Source organism: Podarcis erhardii (genome assembly GCF_964252035.2).
Source record: "Podarcis erhardii genome assembly, chromosome: 9".
In the NCBI taxonomy this organism is placed as follows: Eukaryota; Metazoa; Chordata; class Lepidosauria; order Squamata; family Lacertidae; genus Podarcis; species Podarcis erhardii.
Window position 1 is genome coordinate 24,991,672 of NC_138512.1, and position 19,234 is coordinate 25,010,905.

The 19,234-nt window shown below is 43.4% G+C and overlaps 1 protein-coding gene across 7 annotated transcripts in view; it reads left to right on the plus strand.

The window, feature by feature from the left end:
- DLC1 (DLC1 Rho GTPase activating protein) overlaps positions 1 to 19,234 on the plus strand; it is a 254,199-nt gene that overhangs the window by 221,445 nt on the left and 13,520 nt on the right. For all 7 annotated transcript variants that reach the window (XM_081875618.1, XM_081875622.1, XM_081875621.1 and 4 more), the window contains 4 exons: positions 1,137 to 1,218; positions 10,257 to 10,320; positions 14,905 to 16,322; positions 17,695 to 17,871. In XM_081875618.1, coding sequence (XP_081731744.1) covers positions 1,137 to 1,218; positions 10,257 to 10,320; positions 14,905 to 16,322; positions 17,695 to 17,871 — 1,741 coding nt within the window. The remainder of the gene's footprint in view (positions 1 to 1,136; positions 1,219 to 10,256; positions 10,321 to 14,904; positions 16,323 to 17,694; positions 17,872 to 19,234) is intronic.

Here is a 19,234-nt window from a genome sequence, read left to right on the forward strand (position 1 = left end):
GCCACCCCTAAAGTCAAAAGATTGTCCCTTCACATGATAGAAATTATCATACCAATTCTTGGCATGCGGGAGCCGCAAAAGATACCTTGATCTGCATCAGGTAAACGTTTACACAATAGAGTATTCATGCTTGTCAAGCAATGGGGCCTGGGGGAAAAGCCCTCCTGAGATGTCCTACATAGAACCATTCGCTGTAGCAGTGGGGAGTTCTGGCTGTGTGAGGAATGTGGAATCGACCCATCTGCCGGTTCAGGAATCTGTAGAGAGTGGCAAAAAAAAATTTGTCTGTTTCAGTTGCAGAGCAGCTGTAGATTTCCAGACTCCAGCCACTGCTGTTCCTTCCTCCTTGCTGCCACCCCAAGTATTTATCTAAGACAGGTCTCCACAACTGAGAAAGCAAACACAGCCCATCAGCCGCCTATTGCGGCTTGCCAGGTGCTTGACAAGCCCCTGTTTCTGCAATCCCAGACAGGCAGCACAAACAGGAGAGGCTTATCCAGCCCTTTTGTGGACCACCAGACACGGCGGATGGGTGGTAGGTCCCCAACGTGCAGGCCTGGCCTGCTGCATTGTTTTCAGGGAATGGGAAACAACACGAGGCTCCTAGCAGCTTGTTTCTCCCCTCTGTTCAGTTCATAACTCTTCATAACAGAGTGTCAGTGTCAGTTTATCCAAAGATAGCTGCTTGGCTACTCGCAAGGCTGTGTTTTATTTCTCCACATCATTGCCTTCCAGTGCTTTTGGAATTGCTAACCTATCGCTTACATGCAGCACATGCCGACTCCTGGAAAGCTTCCTCAAAACGTTAAATTGTTTGTTTTAAAGTTCAGTAAGGTTTTTCTCTGCTCATGCAGTTGTGGACTTGGTTTGCTCCTCTGTGCTTTGCTCCCTCTCCCTCCGCCCCTTTTCCTTCCTGTGACACATGGGAATTTTCAGTTGCCAGTCCTGTGTGTTAAAGGTTCCATATGAGAAGCAGGCTCCTGTCACACATCCAAGGCAGTATATGAAGGGAAATTTATCTTGCAGGAGCCGGTCCCTTGCGTCTGATGTCTTGGAGACAGCTGGTTGCTTTGAAATAAGTTTTATCTCTGGGAATAGCATTCTTTTTGATTGCCCATCCATCTTGATTCCTGCAGATCTGATATTTCCCATTGACATTTCTTCGGTCAAGAGAGAACATGACTTTCTGGACAGAGATGCTATTGAAGCTTTGTGCAGGTATGTGGGGGAAAGATTGCTTCAAAAAAAAGAGGATACTTTCAAGTGGAAGGATAGGGTCAGCACCAGTCTTTTTATTGTCGGGTTGTCAATTCCAAATATTCTTCGAATCCAAAGCATTTGTTGCTATATATTCATCGTAAATGAATGCTGGGTTCCTGTCAGGGCCAGATTTAAGTTTGATGAGGCCCTAAGCTACTGAAGGTAATGGGGCCCTTTATATGTCCAGCTGTCCTCTGTCAACAACAAATTGTCGCTGTTTTTTGTGTTGAATATATGCTAAATGGTAATGTATGGACCTAATAAATATCTAAAGCCATTTGAACATGTTGCCATGCAACCAGTCAATGCAGAATGTAGGCACCCTATACAGTGGTACCTCGGATTACAGACTCCACTAACCCAGAAATAGTACCTCGGGTTAAGAACTTTCCTTCAGGATGAGAACAGAAATTATGCTCTGGCGGCGCGGTGGCAGTGGGAGGCCCCATTAGCTAAAGTGGTGCTTCAGGTTAAGAACATTTTCAGGTTAAGTACGGACCTCCAGAACAAACTAAGTACTTAACCCGAGGTATCACTGTATATAGAAATGAACAAACCAGTGATATTTTAGGGAGCAGGCTAGCAGGTGGGGCCCATTACTTACATTGTAGGAGCCTACACAACACAAAACACTGTTGCTGTATGTAGGTTTTAATTTATTTGTTTTTTATCTTATATTTTTGAAATGTACATCCAGTTTTTTTCCTTTAATTTTTTTTGGGGGGGCCCAAGAGAGGGGGGCCCTAAGCTATAGCTTGTTAATATATACATAAATCTGGCACTGGTTCCTGTACTTGGAATACCATGGGAAGAAACCATCTTCTTGGATTCAGCTTCATGGACAGTCACCACTTCTGCCTCCAGCTAAGAAATGCAAGACCTGACTCAGAACTACTGCGGGGGCTTGTTTGGGACTTGAAAAATGAATAGGGCAGGATGTGTTCATTCAAACTGCCACCATGGACTCAAGGCTAAATGTGTGTGATTGCACAACCTCCCTCTGAATCTCTCATGCACCCATTCAGCCCCAAAGCAATCAAGTTAGGGTGTGCCATTTTAGGGGGCGAAAGTTAATTTTTGCAAATTTCTTCAGTGAGGAGTCTTAAAAACACGTTTTTGGATGTGAGCATGCAATGCTAAATAATAAAACCAGTCATTTTTAACAGGATACATAAATGCAGGTGTGGATTTTGCATGGTTGTCAACCCTTAAGAAAAGGAAATAATTTTTCTTTCCTTTTAGGGAGGGTGGATTGGGGAGAAATGTATCTGGAGAACCCTTTACTCAAGGAAACAACATTCAGAAGACATGCTTATATTCTATTTGGTGAAACAAACAGTATAGGTAGCCGTGTTGGTCTGCCATAGTCAAAACAAAATAAAAAAATTCCTTCCAGTAGCACCTTAAAGACCAATGAAGTTAGTTCTTGGTATGAGCTTTCGTGTGCATGCACACTTCTTCAGATACACTGAAACAGAAGTCACCAGACCCTTCTATATAGTGAGAAGGTGGGGAGGGGTATTGCTCAGAAGGGTGGTGGGATTGGGTGATTGGCAGATAGCTGTGATGAGCCTGTTGATGACTCTTAATGACTGCAATAGGTCTTACAGGAAAAAGCAAGGGGTGAGAAGGTGAAAAATGGCTTTGTCATGTATAATGAGATAAGAATCCAATGTCTTTGTTCAGACCAGGTCTCTCCATGGTTTTAAGTTTGGTAATAAGTTGCAATTCAGCAGCTTCTCTTTCCAGTCTATTTCTGAAATTCCTTTGTAATAGAACAGCTACTTTGAGATCTTGTATAGAATGTCTTGTATAGAAAGCTATAAGGAACACCATTTCAGATAAAACCACAGCGGACTTTGCTACCAAACTCTGCCAATTTGTCCTTACCCACAACAACTTCAAATTCGGTGATGACCTGTTCCTTCAGATCAGCGGCACAGCAATGGGCACCCGCATGGCCCCACAGTATGCCAACATCTTCATGGCGGATTTAGAACAACGTTTCCTAAACTCCTACCCACTCAAACCTCTCTTGTACCTGCGATACATTGACAATATTTTTATCATCTGGACACATGGTCAACAGACCCTGGACACTTCCACCAGAAATTCAATGATTTTCACCCCACAATCAACCTAACAATGAATCAATCTATGCAAGAAATACATTTTTTGGACACTACTATAAAAATACAGGATGGGCACATAGACACCACCTTATACCGTAAACCAACTGACCGACAAACATATCTACATGCCTCTAGCTACCATCCCAAACATACCAAACAGTCCATTGTATATAGCCAGGCACTACGTTACAGCCGCATCTGTTCCAATTCTACAGACAGAGACTCTCACCTAAGAGATCTACAGCAAACCTTTTTAGAACTAAAATACCCAGCAGATGAAGTTAGACAACAGATCAACAGAGCCAGACTGATACCCAGAGAGAACTTGCTGCAAGACAGACCCAAAAAAGAAAATAACAGAACACCTCTAGTCATCACATACAGCTCCCAAGTTAAAACAGTACAACGCATCATCAGAGATCTACAACCTCTCCTGGACAATGACAGTTCTCTTTCTCAAGCTCTGGGAGGAAGACCTTTCATTGCCTACAGACAGCCACCCAATCTTAAACAACTCCTAACCCACAAAAATACTACAACCAGACTTAACACGGACACTGGCACCAGAGCCTGCAATAAACCCAGATGCCAACTTTGCTGCCACATACACCTGGACAACACCATTACTGGCCCCAACAACATCACACATACCATCTCGGGACTATTTAATTGCTCATCGTCTAACATTGTGTATGCCATCAAATGCCAACAGTGTCCTTCAGCTCTCTATATTGGACAAACAGGCCAAACCTTACGCCAAAGAATAAACGGACATAAATCTGACATCAGGAATCACAAGACAGAGAAACCAGTAGGAGAACACTTCAATCTCCCAGGACATTCTATACAAGATCTCAAAGTAGCTGTTCTATTACAAAGGAATTTCAGAAATAGACTGGAAAGAGAAGCTGCTGAATTGCAACTTATTACCAAACTTAAAACCATGGAGAGACCTGGTCTGAACAAAGACATTGGATTCTTATCTCATTATACATGACAAAGCCATTTTTCACCTTCTCACCCCTTGCTTTTTCCTGTAAGACCTATTGCAGTCGTTAAGAGTCGTCAACAGGCTCATCACAGCTATCTGCCAATCACCCAATCCCACCACCCTTCTGAGCAATATCCCTCCCCACCTTCTCACTATATAGAAGGGTCTGGTGACTTCTGTTTCAGTGTATCTGAAGAAGTGTGCATGCACACGAAAGCTCATACCTAGAACTAACTTAGTTGGTCTTTAAGGTGCTAGTGGAAGGAATTTTTTTATTTAGTATTGACTTCCTATTGTTACCATAATTTGCAAAATGTGATTTGCAAATTAATCCAAGGGGGTTAGTGTTTGGAAAACTGATATTGTCAGACTGTGGTTCTGAGCTTGTAGCCTTTGTGGTTTATCTGGTGATCGCTTGCAAGACAAGAATATGTTGTGCTAAGTTTGAATGTCTCTAGGATGCATTCTAAATTTGTTTTCAGCCAAAACAGCAGCAACAAAAGTGAAATGTTTGTAAGTCAATGGATTGATTCAGTGTATGTAGGTCTTAACATTTTGCTGAAAACCCCCATCATAAATGGGTTTAGGAGTTTTTAAAAAGAAAAATCTTTAATAATGTGTCTCATCAATTGCAAACAGATTGTGTTTCCAAGTCTAACCAAGCATTGGCACTCTTCATTCAGACAAGTGTGTTACAGGACTTGATTTTGCTGCTGTAAACTTGATAGAATGAATGCACTTAGAAGGTGCTTCACAAGTTATGCACAGGCATTTTGCCTTTCCTCAGCTGAAGAAAGGGCAGCAGCAGTAGCGAGTGGCAAGGTCCCAGACTGAGGGCTGGACCAGTATTTGATTTGCTGTTTGGGGTGCAAATTTCTTTTAAACACTGAAACCAGAAGGGAACTGGGTTTGCAGTGTGGCTGAGGAATTCCATTGTGTGCACTCCCCCCTTCTGTTAAGTTTGTCTTCTCCATGAAATAACATTGGTATAAATACCCCGGCTTGGATTAGGAATAATCAGATACCTCAGTTTTCAGGATTGCCTCTTCAGGCATTCTGTTTTCTTTGTGATTGTCACTTACCAAGGGACGGTGGGCTCAGGCTGTCCCCGTTGTCTTGGTCCTCTTTCCTCCCTCCCTCCCACCAAAGCTCCCTAGAAGTTTAGGATAGGGTAAAATTCTGAAGCGGGGATCTTCCCCTATTCATCGGGGGTGCCTGCATGATTTAAACACTTGATTATGCAGGATTCTAAATCACTTAACACAACGGCATGCAAACAACATGAATCTTGTGGGTTCTTGTTTTTGTCAGGATTCCAGATTTCTTCCTTTTTTTTCTCTAGAAGCCAGCTTCCAGCCAGTTGCTGTGGTATTTTTTAGATTCTTAGGGTTAGTAGAAGGCAAAGTTGTTTTTTAAGCCACGTGGATAAATGTTTTTGTTGTTAGGCTACAACCCTGTACCTGCTTCCTTGGGAGTTGACCCCACTGAACTGAACTGAACTTACTTTGGGTTAAATATGTCCAGGATTGTACTGCTACGTCCATTTCAGGGCGTACCAGATTACCCCTTTAAGTGTGCACAGCTGCTAAGCAACATCCAAATACCTTGCTCAACCAACAGTTGGTCTCCATGCACTTAATATGTTAGGGGAAATGAAAATGTCCTTTAGTTAGTGCTTCTGACTGTAATGCCACCTCCAGTATCATCATGTTGCTGGTGGTGATTCCCAAATAGTATAGCATCAATTTTGAGATCTTTACACATAATGATGTAGGAAATTGCCTTCCCTTCTTCTGCATTAGACCATGGGTCCACCTAGCCTAGTATTGGTCCATTGGCCCATCTAGCCCTACATGGACTGCTTGTGACTATCCAGGATTTCAGGCAGGGATCACTGTCACACTACTTGGGAGATACTGGGAATTGAACCTGGACCTTCTGCGTACCAATGAGATGTTCTCCTACTGCACTACAATCTTCCTCTTATATATGCAGTGTGTGTGTAGGTATATTCTGAATCAGGGTTTCCCAAACTTGGGTCTCCAGCTGTTTTTGGACTACAGTTGCCATCATCCCTGACCACTGGTCCTGCTAGCTAGGGAAGATGGGAGTTGTAGTCCAAAAACAGCTGGAGACCCAAGTTTGGGAAACCCTGCTCTGAATGTTCACTCTTAAAACTGGGATCTTAAAATTAGGCTTACTATGTTGTGTCCTTCTTTCATTTTAAAGGGTTGTTTTGTTTAGTGTTCTGCTTCTTTTCCGTTTGCCTTTCTGCAAAGTGTATGTTTAAACTTCTGAAGGTACCTCCAAGGAAATAGTTTTCACCGTCTCTACACTTATCTATTTCAGCTGCCTAAGGGTCTTATTTTGAGGAGCAGGCTACAGATAATCTTGGTGAAATCAAAGCTCTTATCAGGCCAGCTGGAAATATGTTTTCTCTGACAGATCAAAGTGGTTGGGCTGGTTAAATGCAACAGGTTGAAACTAGAGAAAACTCCATGTGGGGACCAGTGTTGTAAAATGTGCAAATGTTTATGTAAAACAAACCTGGAGATCCAAACTGGGAGATTCTTTCCCTTTTTTCCATTATTTTTAAGGAGGAAGGCTTGCACAAGCCATCTTAATGTTGTCCCTTAATTTCATTTGATGTATCGGAAGCTTAAAGGTAAAGGTAAAGGGACCCCTGACTATTAGGTCCAGTTGTGACCAACTCTGGGGTTGCGGTGCTCATCTCGCTTTATTGGCTGAGGGAGCAGGCATTTGTTCGCAGACAGCTTCCAGGTCATGTGGCCTGCATGACCAAGCTGCTTCTGGCGAACCAGAGCAGCGCACAGAAACGCCGTTTACCCTCCCACCGGAGCAGTACCTATTTATCTACTTGCACTTTGATGTGCTTTCGAACTGCTAGGTTGGAAGGAGCAGGGACCGAGCAACAGGAGCTCACCCTGTCACGGGGATTCAAACCACCAACCTTCTGATCGGCAAGTCCTAGGCTCTGTGGTTTAATCCACAGTGCCACCAGCATCCCATATCGGAAGCTTAATTAGTTATTTTATATAATTTTTGAAATTATGTGTTTGGGGATTCCTGGAAGGGAGTCCCTGTGGGACACCTCCTGGGTTGGGAAGCAGACCTTGGTCCTCTGTACTCTCTCCTCCATGCCTCTTACTTGGAGAAGAAGTGAAAAACGAATCAGGAGATCCTGCATTTATTTAACTCCAGGTTCCTGCTTGACCAACATAGCCAACATTGTACTCTCCAAATGTTGTTGGACTCCCATTTCCATCAGCCCCAGCCAGCATGGTCAATGGCTGATGAGAGGTTTTAGTCCATCCACATCTGGATTGGCTGGCCCTGCTCTAGACCTCTTGAGATTAAGCCCTCTTGCCCCCATATTATCTCAGTGTAGGATCTCCTGTTTATTTTTCTCTCCAGTTGGTGAAGCATACATGTGTGACTGAATGTGGCCTGCCACAGGGCCCCTGTGACAGCTGGTTTCTCAGGTTTGCAAATGTGCCCATGGACCCAAAAAAGGTTGCCACCCCTATGCTAAACTGTAGCTTAGTGTTGTGTCCTACTGGGGCCAATGTGATGTACTGAGTAATGCTGGAATTGAGCCAGGTCTCAGGTACTTTGACCCCAAAGCATTGTGGTCAAGTGAAATGTTTTGGCAAAAGGTGTTTAAGGAGATAACAGAACTCACAGGGTTAAAGCTGACGGGAAGTCCAGAGCTAGCATTGTTATCAATTTATGACAGGGTGGATGGCACGCAGGCTATGAAATACTTGCTCACAAATTTATTGACAGCCGCACAAGTTATTATAGCTAGGAAATGGAAGGGGCAAGTTGAATATCAAATGGAAGAATGGTATAAAGAGGTGTGAGATATAGCTATTAATGATAAATTAATGTGTGCTATCAAGGTAAGACAGGGAATATGGAGGAGGAATGATTTTGAAGAGATATGGAAGGTATATGTACTAAGAAAACGGAAAGGGGTCAAACCATCGCAAGAGGTGCTGAAATTTTGGGAGGTTAGATAGTTAACAATGGAGTGGTCTCGAGGGTGGGGTGCACATTTTTATTTGTAACTTGTATTATTTAATAAAAATAAAAAAATAAGGAAGAAGTAGTATCTTTACTGGTAAGCTTACTTTAATTAACCACTTGCGCTTAAAATAACAACCCAGCAATCCTTTTTGTTTCATTTTTGTGTGTTGGTGTAAAATTATGAGAAAAATTGTACAACCTTGAGAGAGAGAGAAAAGTAATCTGATTTTCTTCGTTTTGGGAATAGATTAGCAGAGTTCTCCCGGAGCTATACTGAAAATAATTATATTACAGACTGAAAAGAACAATCTAGGCACCTGATGTGTGGGAAATTAGTTTTCTTCTTTGAGGCTTTAGCTTGGTAGGTGGGGGGGGGAGGAAATGAAAACAGATTCAATAAGCTGCACCACACAAAGACATACGGGTAGAAGGATTCCATCTGATCTGGTCAAGAAAAGAGTGATTTCCCCTCTGCCCCAGGATTTTGTATGTACAGTAATACTGATGATAAATTACAATTATTGTTGCCTGTTCCTTTGTTGCTGTAGCTTCTGATCATTTAAAATGGGTGTGTGCCCTGGAGAAATTAGGCTTAGAATCATAAAACTGTACAGTTGGAAGGGACCACGAGGGTCATCCAGTTCAGCCCCCTGCAATGCAGGAATCTCTTGCTCAACGTGGGGCTTGAACCCACAACCCTGAGATTAAGAACCTCATGCTCTTCCTATCCCAGCTGGACTTGTTCAGATGTTACACTGAACACTGATACAAGCTGCCTCAACACATGTGAGCAATCCTACAAACCCTTCCACATGTTCCATTCAACGAGTGTGCAATATGTGTTCCTGTGTACGCAAATAGTTTGGCTGTTTATTCGTACAGTTGTTCACATTAAGCATGTGTACAATCTGCATACACAAATCATTGAGTTGTACAAATCAACAGGTTACATTCACACCAACACTTGTATGTGCATACATAGAGGCAGACAACTGGTACTTCGGTTACACAGACTCTACACATGTTAAGCATTACATGTGAATAATTGTATGGCCCAGCTGTTGTATAAACGTATTGTACACTTGTTCAAAGTAACATGTGAACATTCCTTTTGCCTTGGTTACAGTAGGGACTACGGAGATCTGGAAAAGATGAGTTTTGAGGAGAGAGCTAAAGGAAATCAGGGAGGTGGTCACACAGAGATATTCTAGGAGGCAATTGAATGGATAAGGCTAAACAGCAGTAGCAATTTCTCCATCTCTCCAAGTCCATTTTGAGCCAGCTTGTGTGAAATTGCACCGTATTAAGGGGAAATGGCTGGCAGTTCTCAGGTGTTCTTTTTCAATTCCGATGTCTCCTTAAGGCCATTTGAGCACCGTGCTAGATGCAGACGGTTTATTCCAAAATATCTTAACTCCTGCTTGCATGCATAGAGTGCAGCATTCCAAGAAAGTTCAGTCTCTGGAAGGGCTTGGTAGTTTTCCATTAGAAAAACAAGAGCCACACTCCAATTACCCACGTTTCATGGTTTCTGGCTGAACAAGCTCTCCTTTATGGTCCTGACTCATAAGGAACTGCTTCAGGACAGCATTTTCTTACGCTTCTGCATCTGCATCCCAACCACTCTACAGAATCTGGTCTCCAGCTGATGTAACGTGGTGTTAATTAAACATATGTGCTATTCTGGGGCTCTCCTTTGGGGCATTTGCATGTAAATAAGCTTAGTGAGAGCTTCCAAGATGATCTTTTATTTGAAATAGTTAGTTTCACAGAATGACAGGTTTACTGTTAATCTTGTTTTGTTTTTTCCCCTCCCTGCATAGGCGTTTAAATACTTTAAACAAATGTGCAATGATGAAGCTAGAGATCAGTCCACACAGGAAGCGGGTAAGTGCCCTTGACGAATCTGTCACAGTACTGTAAAGAATTGGTTGATATTCTGGCTTCCTGTATATGTTTACTTGGAAGTAAGCCCCCATTGATGTCAGTGGGTCTTATTCCCTTGCAGGTGTGCATGGGATTCAGTCTGCAGCCCTAAACATACTTACTGTGTCTGCACCATTCAACAAAATGGCATTTCTTTCCAAGTATAAGCGTGCATAGGATGACATTGTTCATTCTCTTCCCTTATCCATGTGGCAAACAAAGGCATCATTGGTCAGACTGATATTCTTTCAACACCAGACTGTCTGTTTTAATGGGCACAGAGTTGTCAGGATTAAACTTGCCTTTCTGGAAGCTTCATGCCTGATGGTCCTTATTTTTCAAGATGGAATCTGAGTTTTTTCATCTCCATCAAAGCTGTTCATTACAAAATGGTGGTAAAGATCTGTTAACTGATATCCTGGTGCCAAATCTGTGTGAATTTTGGTGCTTTTGCATTGAATAGGTTTTTTTAATAATAAAAAACACAGCTGCCAGAGATGTCAAGTATGTGAAATGTCAACATTTTGTTTTTCAGTCATCTTGACAATCATCTACAGTTTTATAAGGCACATCGCTATGTTATATAGGCTGTTTTTGATCAGTTGCTTAAAGATGGCCAGTACAGATAGACCTCTGCCCCCAGGTGGGGTTTGCAGACTGGGCAGAATGAGTTGGCCTCAGTATTACATGAGGAGTTGTTGTTGTTGTTTTATTTGTATGTCACCCATCTGACTGGGTTTCCCCAGCCACTCTGGGTGGCTCCCAGCAGAATATTAAAACACGATAAAACATCGAACATTAAAAACTTCCCTAAACAGGGTTGCCTTCAGATGTCTTCTAAAAATCAGATAGTTGTTTATTTCCCTGACATCTGATGGGAGGGGATTCCACAGGACGGGCACCACCACCGAGAAGGCCCTCTGCCTGTGCAATCCTCTGTATGCAGTCTTCCGAATGCAACCATAGGACCATTCCAAAGTGTCACTGTTTTGAAAATGTGCTTGTTTACAAATTTTGTAACGCTTGCTTTTGACTCCCCAAAGTAAGTCCCCAAAGTGGCTGGCAATAATAAACCAGTTTTTAAAATATCCACATTTAAAGCAGTAAAGTACATTGGGTTGGATTGAGCAATATGCCAACACAAGACATTCTGGCAGAGATATTGTTCTGTGGACTGTTGTGCAAGAACAAGATTTTGCTACACAACTTGAATTTAGCACATTGTGATGATCTTGTGCAAGACTTCATGTACATGACTGGGCAACACTCTATATCGTACATCTATTCTGCATAGCCTCAATAACTACATATAAACCTTCTTTATACATTTTTCCATCTGAAACATTAACATAGCTACCCAATCCTAGAAACAGCAGCATGAACACCTGAACTTCCTCTGTTCCCAAATGCCCAGAGGAATGAAATTGACTTTACCAGCGGTTGAAATCTGGTATCTGAAATAGATTTGAAACTGTTACATTCCCATTCATTTAAGGGGAAAAATCAGTCTAAACTTTCAAGAGAATTGAACATTCCCCAAGAAAATGGGAGAAAGTAAATGGAGGTAGGTAACAGAAATTCCTTTCTTAGCTATACCCCCTCATTAGTCCTCCTTGGTCTATTCTCCCCTACCCCTTAAAAACAGACTCTTAGCTTTGTTTGGTTTTTATATTGTGCACCAGTGTGTGAAAGAAATGCCACAAATAAAATTATTAAGACAGTATAGCAACTAAATAAGTAAGTTACGCACTGTACGTGCTGTTCCATGTCAGCAAAAAGTGGAGGAGCCACTTCTGCAGTCTTGATGCTGCCCTAGCTTTCTAGTTTTAAAAACTTGAAGCGGATCTTCCACGTTCAAAATCTCATTTGAGCACCGCCTGGAAGATAATCAGCGGACGCCATTGTCATGTTGGGCGTGCATTAATCTGCACCCTCAGCCGACTTCTGCTTCTCCCGAGTTCCATGAAGTCAAATATTTAAAATGCCTGAAGCAATGCCTGAAAAAGCATCTTCTCGAGGTCCTCACATACTGATGGCTGCTGAGTTGAGGGAAGGAGGCGACAAGATATGGTAAGAGGCCTGGAGGCATCAACCTGCAGCAATCTCCCACATGGCCTCATTAGTCACACTTGAAAGACCTTTAAGATCAGTAAGGAGTTAAGCTGCTACAATTCAGAACTGCCTCTTAATTGCATTAGGGAAAATAAACAAGAGAGCAGGGCTTGGATGGTCCTGCCCTCGCTGGCACCAGTGGAACATTTTATGCATGCCGCACTTTTCCACTGATCTAAATGGTATCTCGTGTAACTTAATAGAACATCTACAGGGGCTAGTGGCAGCACATAGAAACCGAAAGATTTGTGTAGTTCCTTCTGTTTTGTAAAGCTGTTTTCTTTAAGTTTCAAATGCATAACACATACACACACACACACACACATATCTCAGCACCTTGTCATGGAACACACTGCTCTGTCTTCAAGCACTTTGCTGCTTCTGAAATTCATGACTGTTTGTAGGGAAAGGACCACATTGTTGTGATACAGCCCTCTATTCTGTAGGAATGCCCACCTCCAAGTGGCAGATTTCAAAAAGTAGGTCTTTCCCCACCTTTTAAAATCCTAGTGAGGGAAAATCTAGCCTTTAGGAAGGGTCTTCTACCCATTAGTCCATCAGGCCGTTAGTCCATCTAGCTCATTGTTGTCTATGCTGGCTAGAACCAGTTCTATCGCAGGATTTCAGACCTGCCTGAAAATGCCAGGGATTGATCCTGGTGTCTTTTACATACAAAACTTTTGTTTGGGGTGAGGAAATACCAGGCATGGCGAAGATGAACCACCCCCTCACCCTGCTGTTTCTTCGCTCATAATCTGCCTCTCGCCCAGCTGCTTTTCCTCCTTTTTCAAAGCAGTTTCATGTTGAGTATAGTTTTTATTTGTTGCATACATTGGGTTTCATTATTTATTATTTTTATTGTTAGTTATCATTTTCACACAATGCTGATAACAGTAAAACGCACGAAACCCCAACTCCCCACCCTCCTCAGGAGATGAGATTACATACAGTGGTACCTCAGGATGCGAACGGGATCTGTTCCGGAGCCCTGTTCACATCCTGAAGCGAATGCAACCCGTGAATGCGCATCTGCACGTGCGTGGGTCATGATTTGCTGCTTCTGCGCATGCGCGTGACATCATTTTGACCGTTTGCGCATGCGCAAGTGGCAAAACCCGGAAGTAACGCGTTCCGTTACTTCCAGATCGCCGCGGAGCGCAACCCGAAAGCGCTCGACCTGAAGCATATTCAAGTGTATGACTGTATTACCATGAGGCCAGCAACCCTTACAACAACACAATTCCAGTCAGTTGTCCAAATGAGTAAATAAATTATAGCTTGAAATTACACTAGCCAGAAAATTTTGTACAGGCAGACCTCGGAGCGATTGTGGGTTCAGTTCCAGACCACAGCAATAAAGCAAGTCGTACATTTCTTTTGGTTTCCCGGCGCATATAAAGTAATTTTTGCACTATACTATTAAGCCAGCTCCCTGCCCCCCCCCCCCGACTGCAGGGGTGGGAGGGGAAAACCCCAGGTCCAGGCCTAGGCAGTTCTACTCCCCATGGCCAGAAGTGGGGTGGTGGTGGAGGGGGGGATTTCCTTTCCTGGAAATGACTGGCATGCCTGCATCCACACCCACATCCTCATGAGGAGCACTATCTGCAAAGCACAACAAAACGAGGTATGGCTGTAATGTGAGGGAGATTCTGCCATGTCTTCTTTTGCTGTAAAGGCAGCAACCATTTTGTGTGTGTTCAGTTGACACACAACTGCTGATATATGGGTCCTTTTGGATCTGGAAGAGAGTAGAAGGGGGACATGGGTTGCCTGCAGACATAATAATAAAGCTATACCCATCTGTTGTAAGTGCATTCTTTTGTTCCACACCCCTCAGAAGCTTTAATTCTTAGAGCCACTTCTGCCCTCCAGAGGAGGTGGGGTTGCGGGCTTCACGCTCCCATCACACGCGCGGTGGCTAGAGACCAGCCCCCGTGCGATTGGGGGAATCCCTGGGCGCGTCACCCCTGGCCAGCCAATTGGCTGGCTTTGGGGGGGTGGCCTGACCTATTTAAAGGGAGCACGGCTGGGGATCTCCCTCTTTTGCCCCTTCCAGCTGATTTTCATGTGGCAATTGATGCTTTCTTTAAAATAAAATAAAAAAGTCGATAGGACTCCACTGTGCACAGTTACATGTAACATACAGCCAACATCTGAGTTGGGATATGAACCCTCGTCTCACAGACAGAGGTTGATACTGCATGCACAACTCTACACTGGCTCTGCTCTTCTAATGATCTTCTTGGATTATCACACTGACATGAAACCAGCATCCACTGGCTTACTAAAAAGAGCAGAAAATACTAAAGTGTTCACATCAGTAGGTCATTGTTAGTTGGGATAACATTGATTTGAAATGAACTGTATTGCCATTGGAAGTATTTTATTGCCATTGTTTTTTGTAATCATTGGGGATGTCCTGTTTCATTGCAGAGCGAGGATTCGGATGAAGATGAGCCTTGTGCCATAAGTGGCAAGTGGACCTTCCAGAGGGACAGCAAGAGGTGGTCCAGGCTTGAGGAATTTGACGTCTTCCCCCCGAAGCAGGATGTGAATCCTTCATGCCCAGAAGCGGCTCATCTCAGCAGTGCAGCTAGTCATGGAGGCCTGCTAACTGACCACACCGAACATCAGGAGGTAGTTTCCATTCACAGCATCAGCAGCCACCCAGATGCCTCTCAGAGCGAAGCGCCCACCACCAGAACCAACTCTGTCATCAGTGTTGGCTCCTCTGCCAACCTCGTGGCAAACGAGGACTCCTTCAGCAGCTTGCCCTCTCCTAAAGAGCTGTCAAACTTCAATTTCAACGTGAAAACTAACGAGAAGAATGCCAAGTCCAAAACGAGAAGCCTCTTGAAAAGGATGGAGAGCTTTAAAATAAAAAGCTCCCATCATGGTAAAAGCAAAGCTCCTTCAAAGCTTGGTCTTATCATCAGCGGGCCTATCTTGCAAGAAGGCGTTGATGAAGAGAAACTGAAGCAGCTGAACTGCGTGGAGATCTCCACCCTCAATGGCAACCACATCAACATCCCTATGGTACGTAAAAGAAGCGTCTCCAATTCCACCCAGACCAGCAGTAGTAGCAGCCAGTCGGAAACAAGCAGTGCCGTCAGCACCCCAAGCCCCATCACAAGGACACGCAGCCTCAGCGCCTACAATAAAAGAGTGGGAATGTACCTGGAAGGCTTTGATCCTTTCAACCAATCAACGTTCAACGATGTCATGGAACAGAACTTCAAAAACAGGGAGGGCTTTGCTGAAGACACAGTCTTCTTCATTCCGGAAGACCACAAGCCTGGGACTTTCCCCAAAGCCCTCTCCAATGGTAACTTTGCTCCCTCGGAGAACAGCACTTCGGTCAACTGGAGAACGGGGAGCTTCCACGGCCACAGCCACCTCGCCCTCAGGAGGGAGAACAGTTCCGACAGCTCCAAAGACCTGAGCCTTGGGAAGAGGCGCAATTCTTCCAGCTCCATGTGCAGCCGCCTCAGCATTTACGACAACGTGCCAGGATCTATCCTGTATTCCAGCACGGGGGACCTGGCTGGCCTTGAGAACGAAGACCTCTTTCCTGAGCTCGATGACATCCTGTATCATGTCAAAGGCATGCAGAAAATTGTGAACCAGTGGTCCGAGAAGTTTTCAGACGAAGGAGACTCTGATTCAGCCCTAGATTCAGTGTCCCCATGCCCTTCGTCTCCCAAGCAGATCCTCCTCGATGTGGACAATGATAGGACAATACCCAGTGATCTTGACAGTACAGGAAATTCCTTGATTGATACGGAAGACTCAACAGGGATCCAGGAAAGAAGAGACTCTGGGGTGGGAGCATCATTAACACGTTCTAACAGGTCAGTAAACACAGACTTTACCATGGTACCTTGGTTCTTGAACTTAATGCATTCGACTCCCGAAACGGTTCGAAAGCAAGACTTGGCTTCCAATTTGCTGCAGGAGCTTCCTGCACTCAAGCGGAAGCCACGTAGGATGTTTGGCTTCCAAAAAACGTTCACAAACCAGAACACTTCCAGGTTTGCAGCATTCAGGAGCTGTTTTGTTCTGGAGCCAAGCCAATTGACTACCAAGGTACCACTGTATATATATTGGTGTATATGCATGCTTGTGTGGCTATAGATACATATATATGTTTGTATTGATACAGCGTACATAGGAAGTGTGATGCTTTTCAACAGCATGTTGGCTTTTATATTTGAGGATGGGATATAAAGAGGAATCTTAATTTTATTATGTGTTTATTTGGCCTGTTAGTCACATACTACGAGAAGTATTCAACCAATGTACAAAAAAGGCTAAGGAGCCCAAAGGGTGTAGCATATAACCAAAACAAGACGTTTCAGTAGAATCCTTTCCATAACTCTTAAAACCCATTTGCATAAAAACTCCTCATGGCACTTTTCCGTTATAAATCACAAACTGCGATTTTCACAAAATGGCATGCACAAAAGTACCGCAAATAAAACCAACAACCAAAAAACATGGCAGAAAGGCACCAGCAAGCTATAGAATAATCGGCAGGAGCAAAACTTGTTTCCCAAAGGCCTGACAATAAAAACCCTTTTTACAACATTCCTTTTTTAAAAAATGCAGTCCTATTATAATCATGTTCTGAGTTGAAGATGCAGTTTTACTCTTGAGCGCTGTATATACAAAGAGTGACTATAGAATCCTAAATACATGTGGTAGTGACTGGAAAATTCTACATAGCTCTGTGTCTAGAAACACGTTTTCTGGACTGGTTTATGGCAAAAAATAATAATACCAAAACAAAAAAAAGAAGCCCAGTTAGCCCAACTGAGGAGTTATAGAAAGTGCCCTGTCAAATACCCACAAATCAGAACAAGCATTTTTCCTCTTCTGCATCATGGCTTCCTTGAATGAATCCTAGGAACTACAGTTATTTTAAGGGTTCTAAGAGTTCTTAGGAGACCCCTATTTCTTACAAAGAGTTACAATTTCCAGAGTGGTTTGGCAATCAATCCCTCTTCCCAGGAAACTCTGGAAAGTGAAGCTCTCTGAGGGGAATAGAGGCAACAGACTTTGGCAAATTTAGCCTTGCAATATTTTACACACACTGTGCATGCTGTACTTAAGTTCCAAATGTCATTGACATGTGAGATCTTGCAAATGGTACAGCAGGTGCCAGGCTTTCCATTTACTCTGACTTCTAACCATTAAATGTCTCTCTTTCTCCCTCTCCTGAAGGCACAGAATGAGGTGGCACAGCTTTCAGAGCTCCCATCGACCCAGCCTAAGCTCAGCACTGCTACAGATCGACTGCCAGTCTGTGGCACAGATGAACCTTCTGCAGAAATATTCCCTCTTGAAGTTAACTGCCCTCTTGGAGAAATATACACCTTCCAATAAACATGGCTTCAGCTGGTAAGGAGCTGCAAACATCTCTGGGAGGCTAGTCAGAACCTACAAACAGTAAAACATAAAGTGTTCATTCCTTTCTGCCAAAAACCAGTTGATTTTTTTTTTTTTTAGGTGTGCACTGCCTTTGAAAGTTGCTTAGACTTGGGGTTTTGGCATGGGTGAATGGGTGATAGGTAAAATTGAGAACACCCTCTTAAGTTTATCTTTAAACTTTGAGTTGGACCATATTCATGTCCAGTTACCCCTTGCCAGATAAATGCTTTTGAAAAACCCTGCACTGCCTAATCTCTATTGCTGGTTCTGTAGGATTCTGAAGCAGTCCAAAGTACAATATAAGTTCTGTGGGGTGGTATTGGTGTGTGTTTTTTTTGTTCCCAATTCTACATTTCTACCATCTGGTCTTTCTCCTCCTTCCTTTCCCTGGGAGTCACAGAGAGTATTTAAACTCCAGCATCAAAGCTCCTCCTGTTCAAAGACTGTTATTATGGGAGCTGTGCTAAATACAGAAGTTGTTTGTTCTGAAAGACAGAAATAAGTATTGACCAGTTTATCCCTGCATGCTTTGGATTCTCTGCAGATGTCGTAATGTGTGTTTCTTTTTTGCATTCCGCTGCTGTGTGTTGTGACAAAATGCAAACTATGCGAGCACTCGGGTCAATAGCGCCGTATGTTAAAACCCCGTGGAAATACAAATGGGGGGGGTATTTGCACGGGGAGGATTAGTCATTCATAAACATAAAATGCTGTTTACGTAGCTATAGTGTGAATTTAGAATTTTATGGGTTTTGCCTGCTATGCTAGTATTTGCTTTGCACGCCAACTTGCTTCCTAGCTGATCTCAATTTAAAACTCAGAACGGTTTTATTAAGTGAAATAGCAGGGCTCTGGAATTCCTGCGGGTAGATTTTTCCTACTCGTCAAAACCAAATGGAAAGGCCTTTTACCAAAGTGGGTGGGTGAAGTGATAGAGAAGGAAGGTGCTGGGGTGGGGTGGGGGGGAGAAACACGCCTGAAAGGTCATTTGTTGAACTGAAACTTGTTGCTGGCAAACGCCAGCTTATTACATCAGTTTCCTGCTGCGACACAGGCTGGTGGGTGGTGGGACAGGGTTTGAGGGCTTTCTAAAGCGAGTGGTTAACATACAAAAAGCTCATTGTTCACATGTCTATCTTTCCCTAGAGCCCTAAAGAAGTCAGATTATAAAGGGTCATTGACTGCTAGATTTGCGTTTGACTCTTACAGGGGTTGACATGGCCACCCTCATTCTGCCTGGTACCTTTTAGGCACGGCAGATTCTGGTACACAAGGTTAACTAATTAACTGAAAAGATCCATCTGCTAATGGAAGGATTCGTCTATTTCGTTGA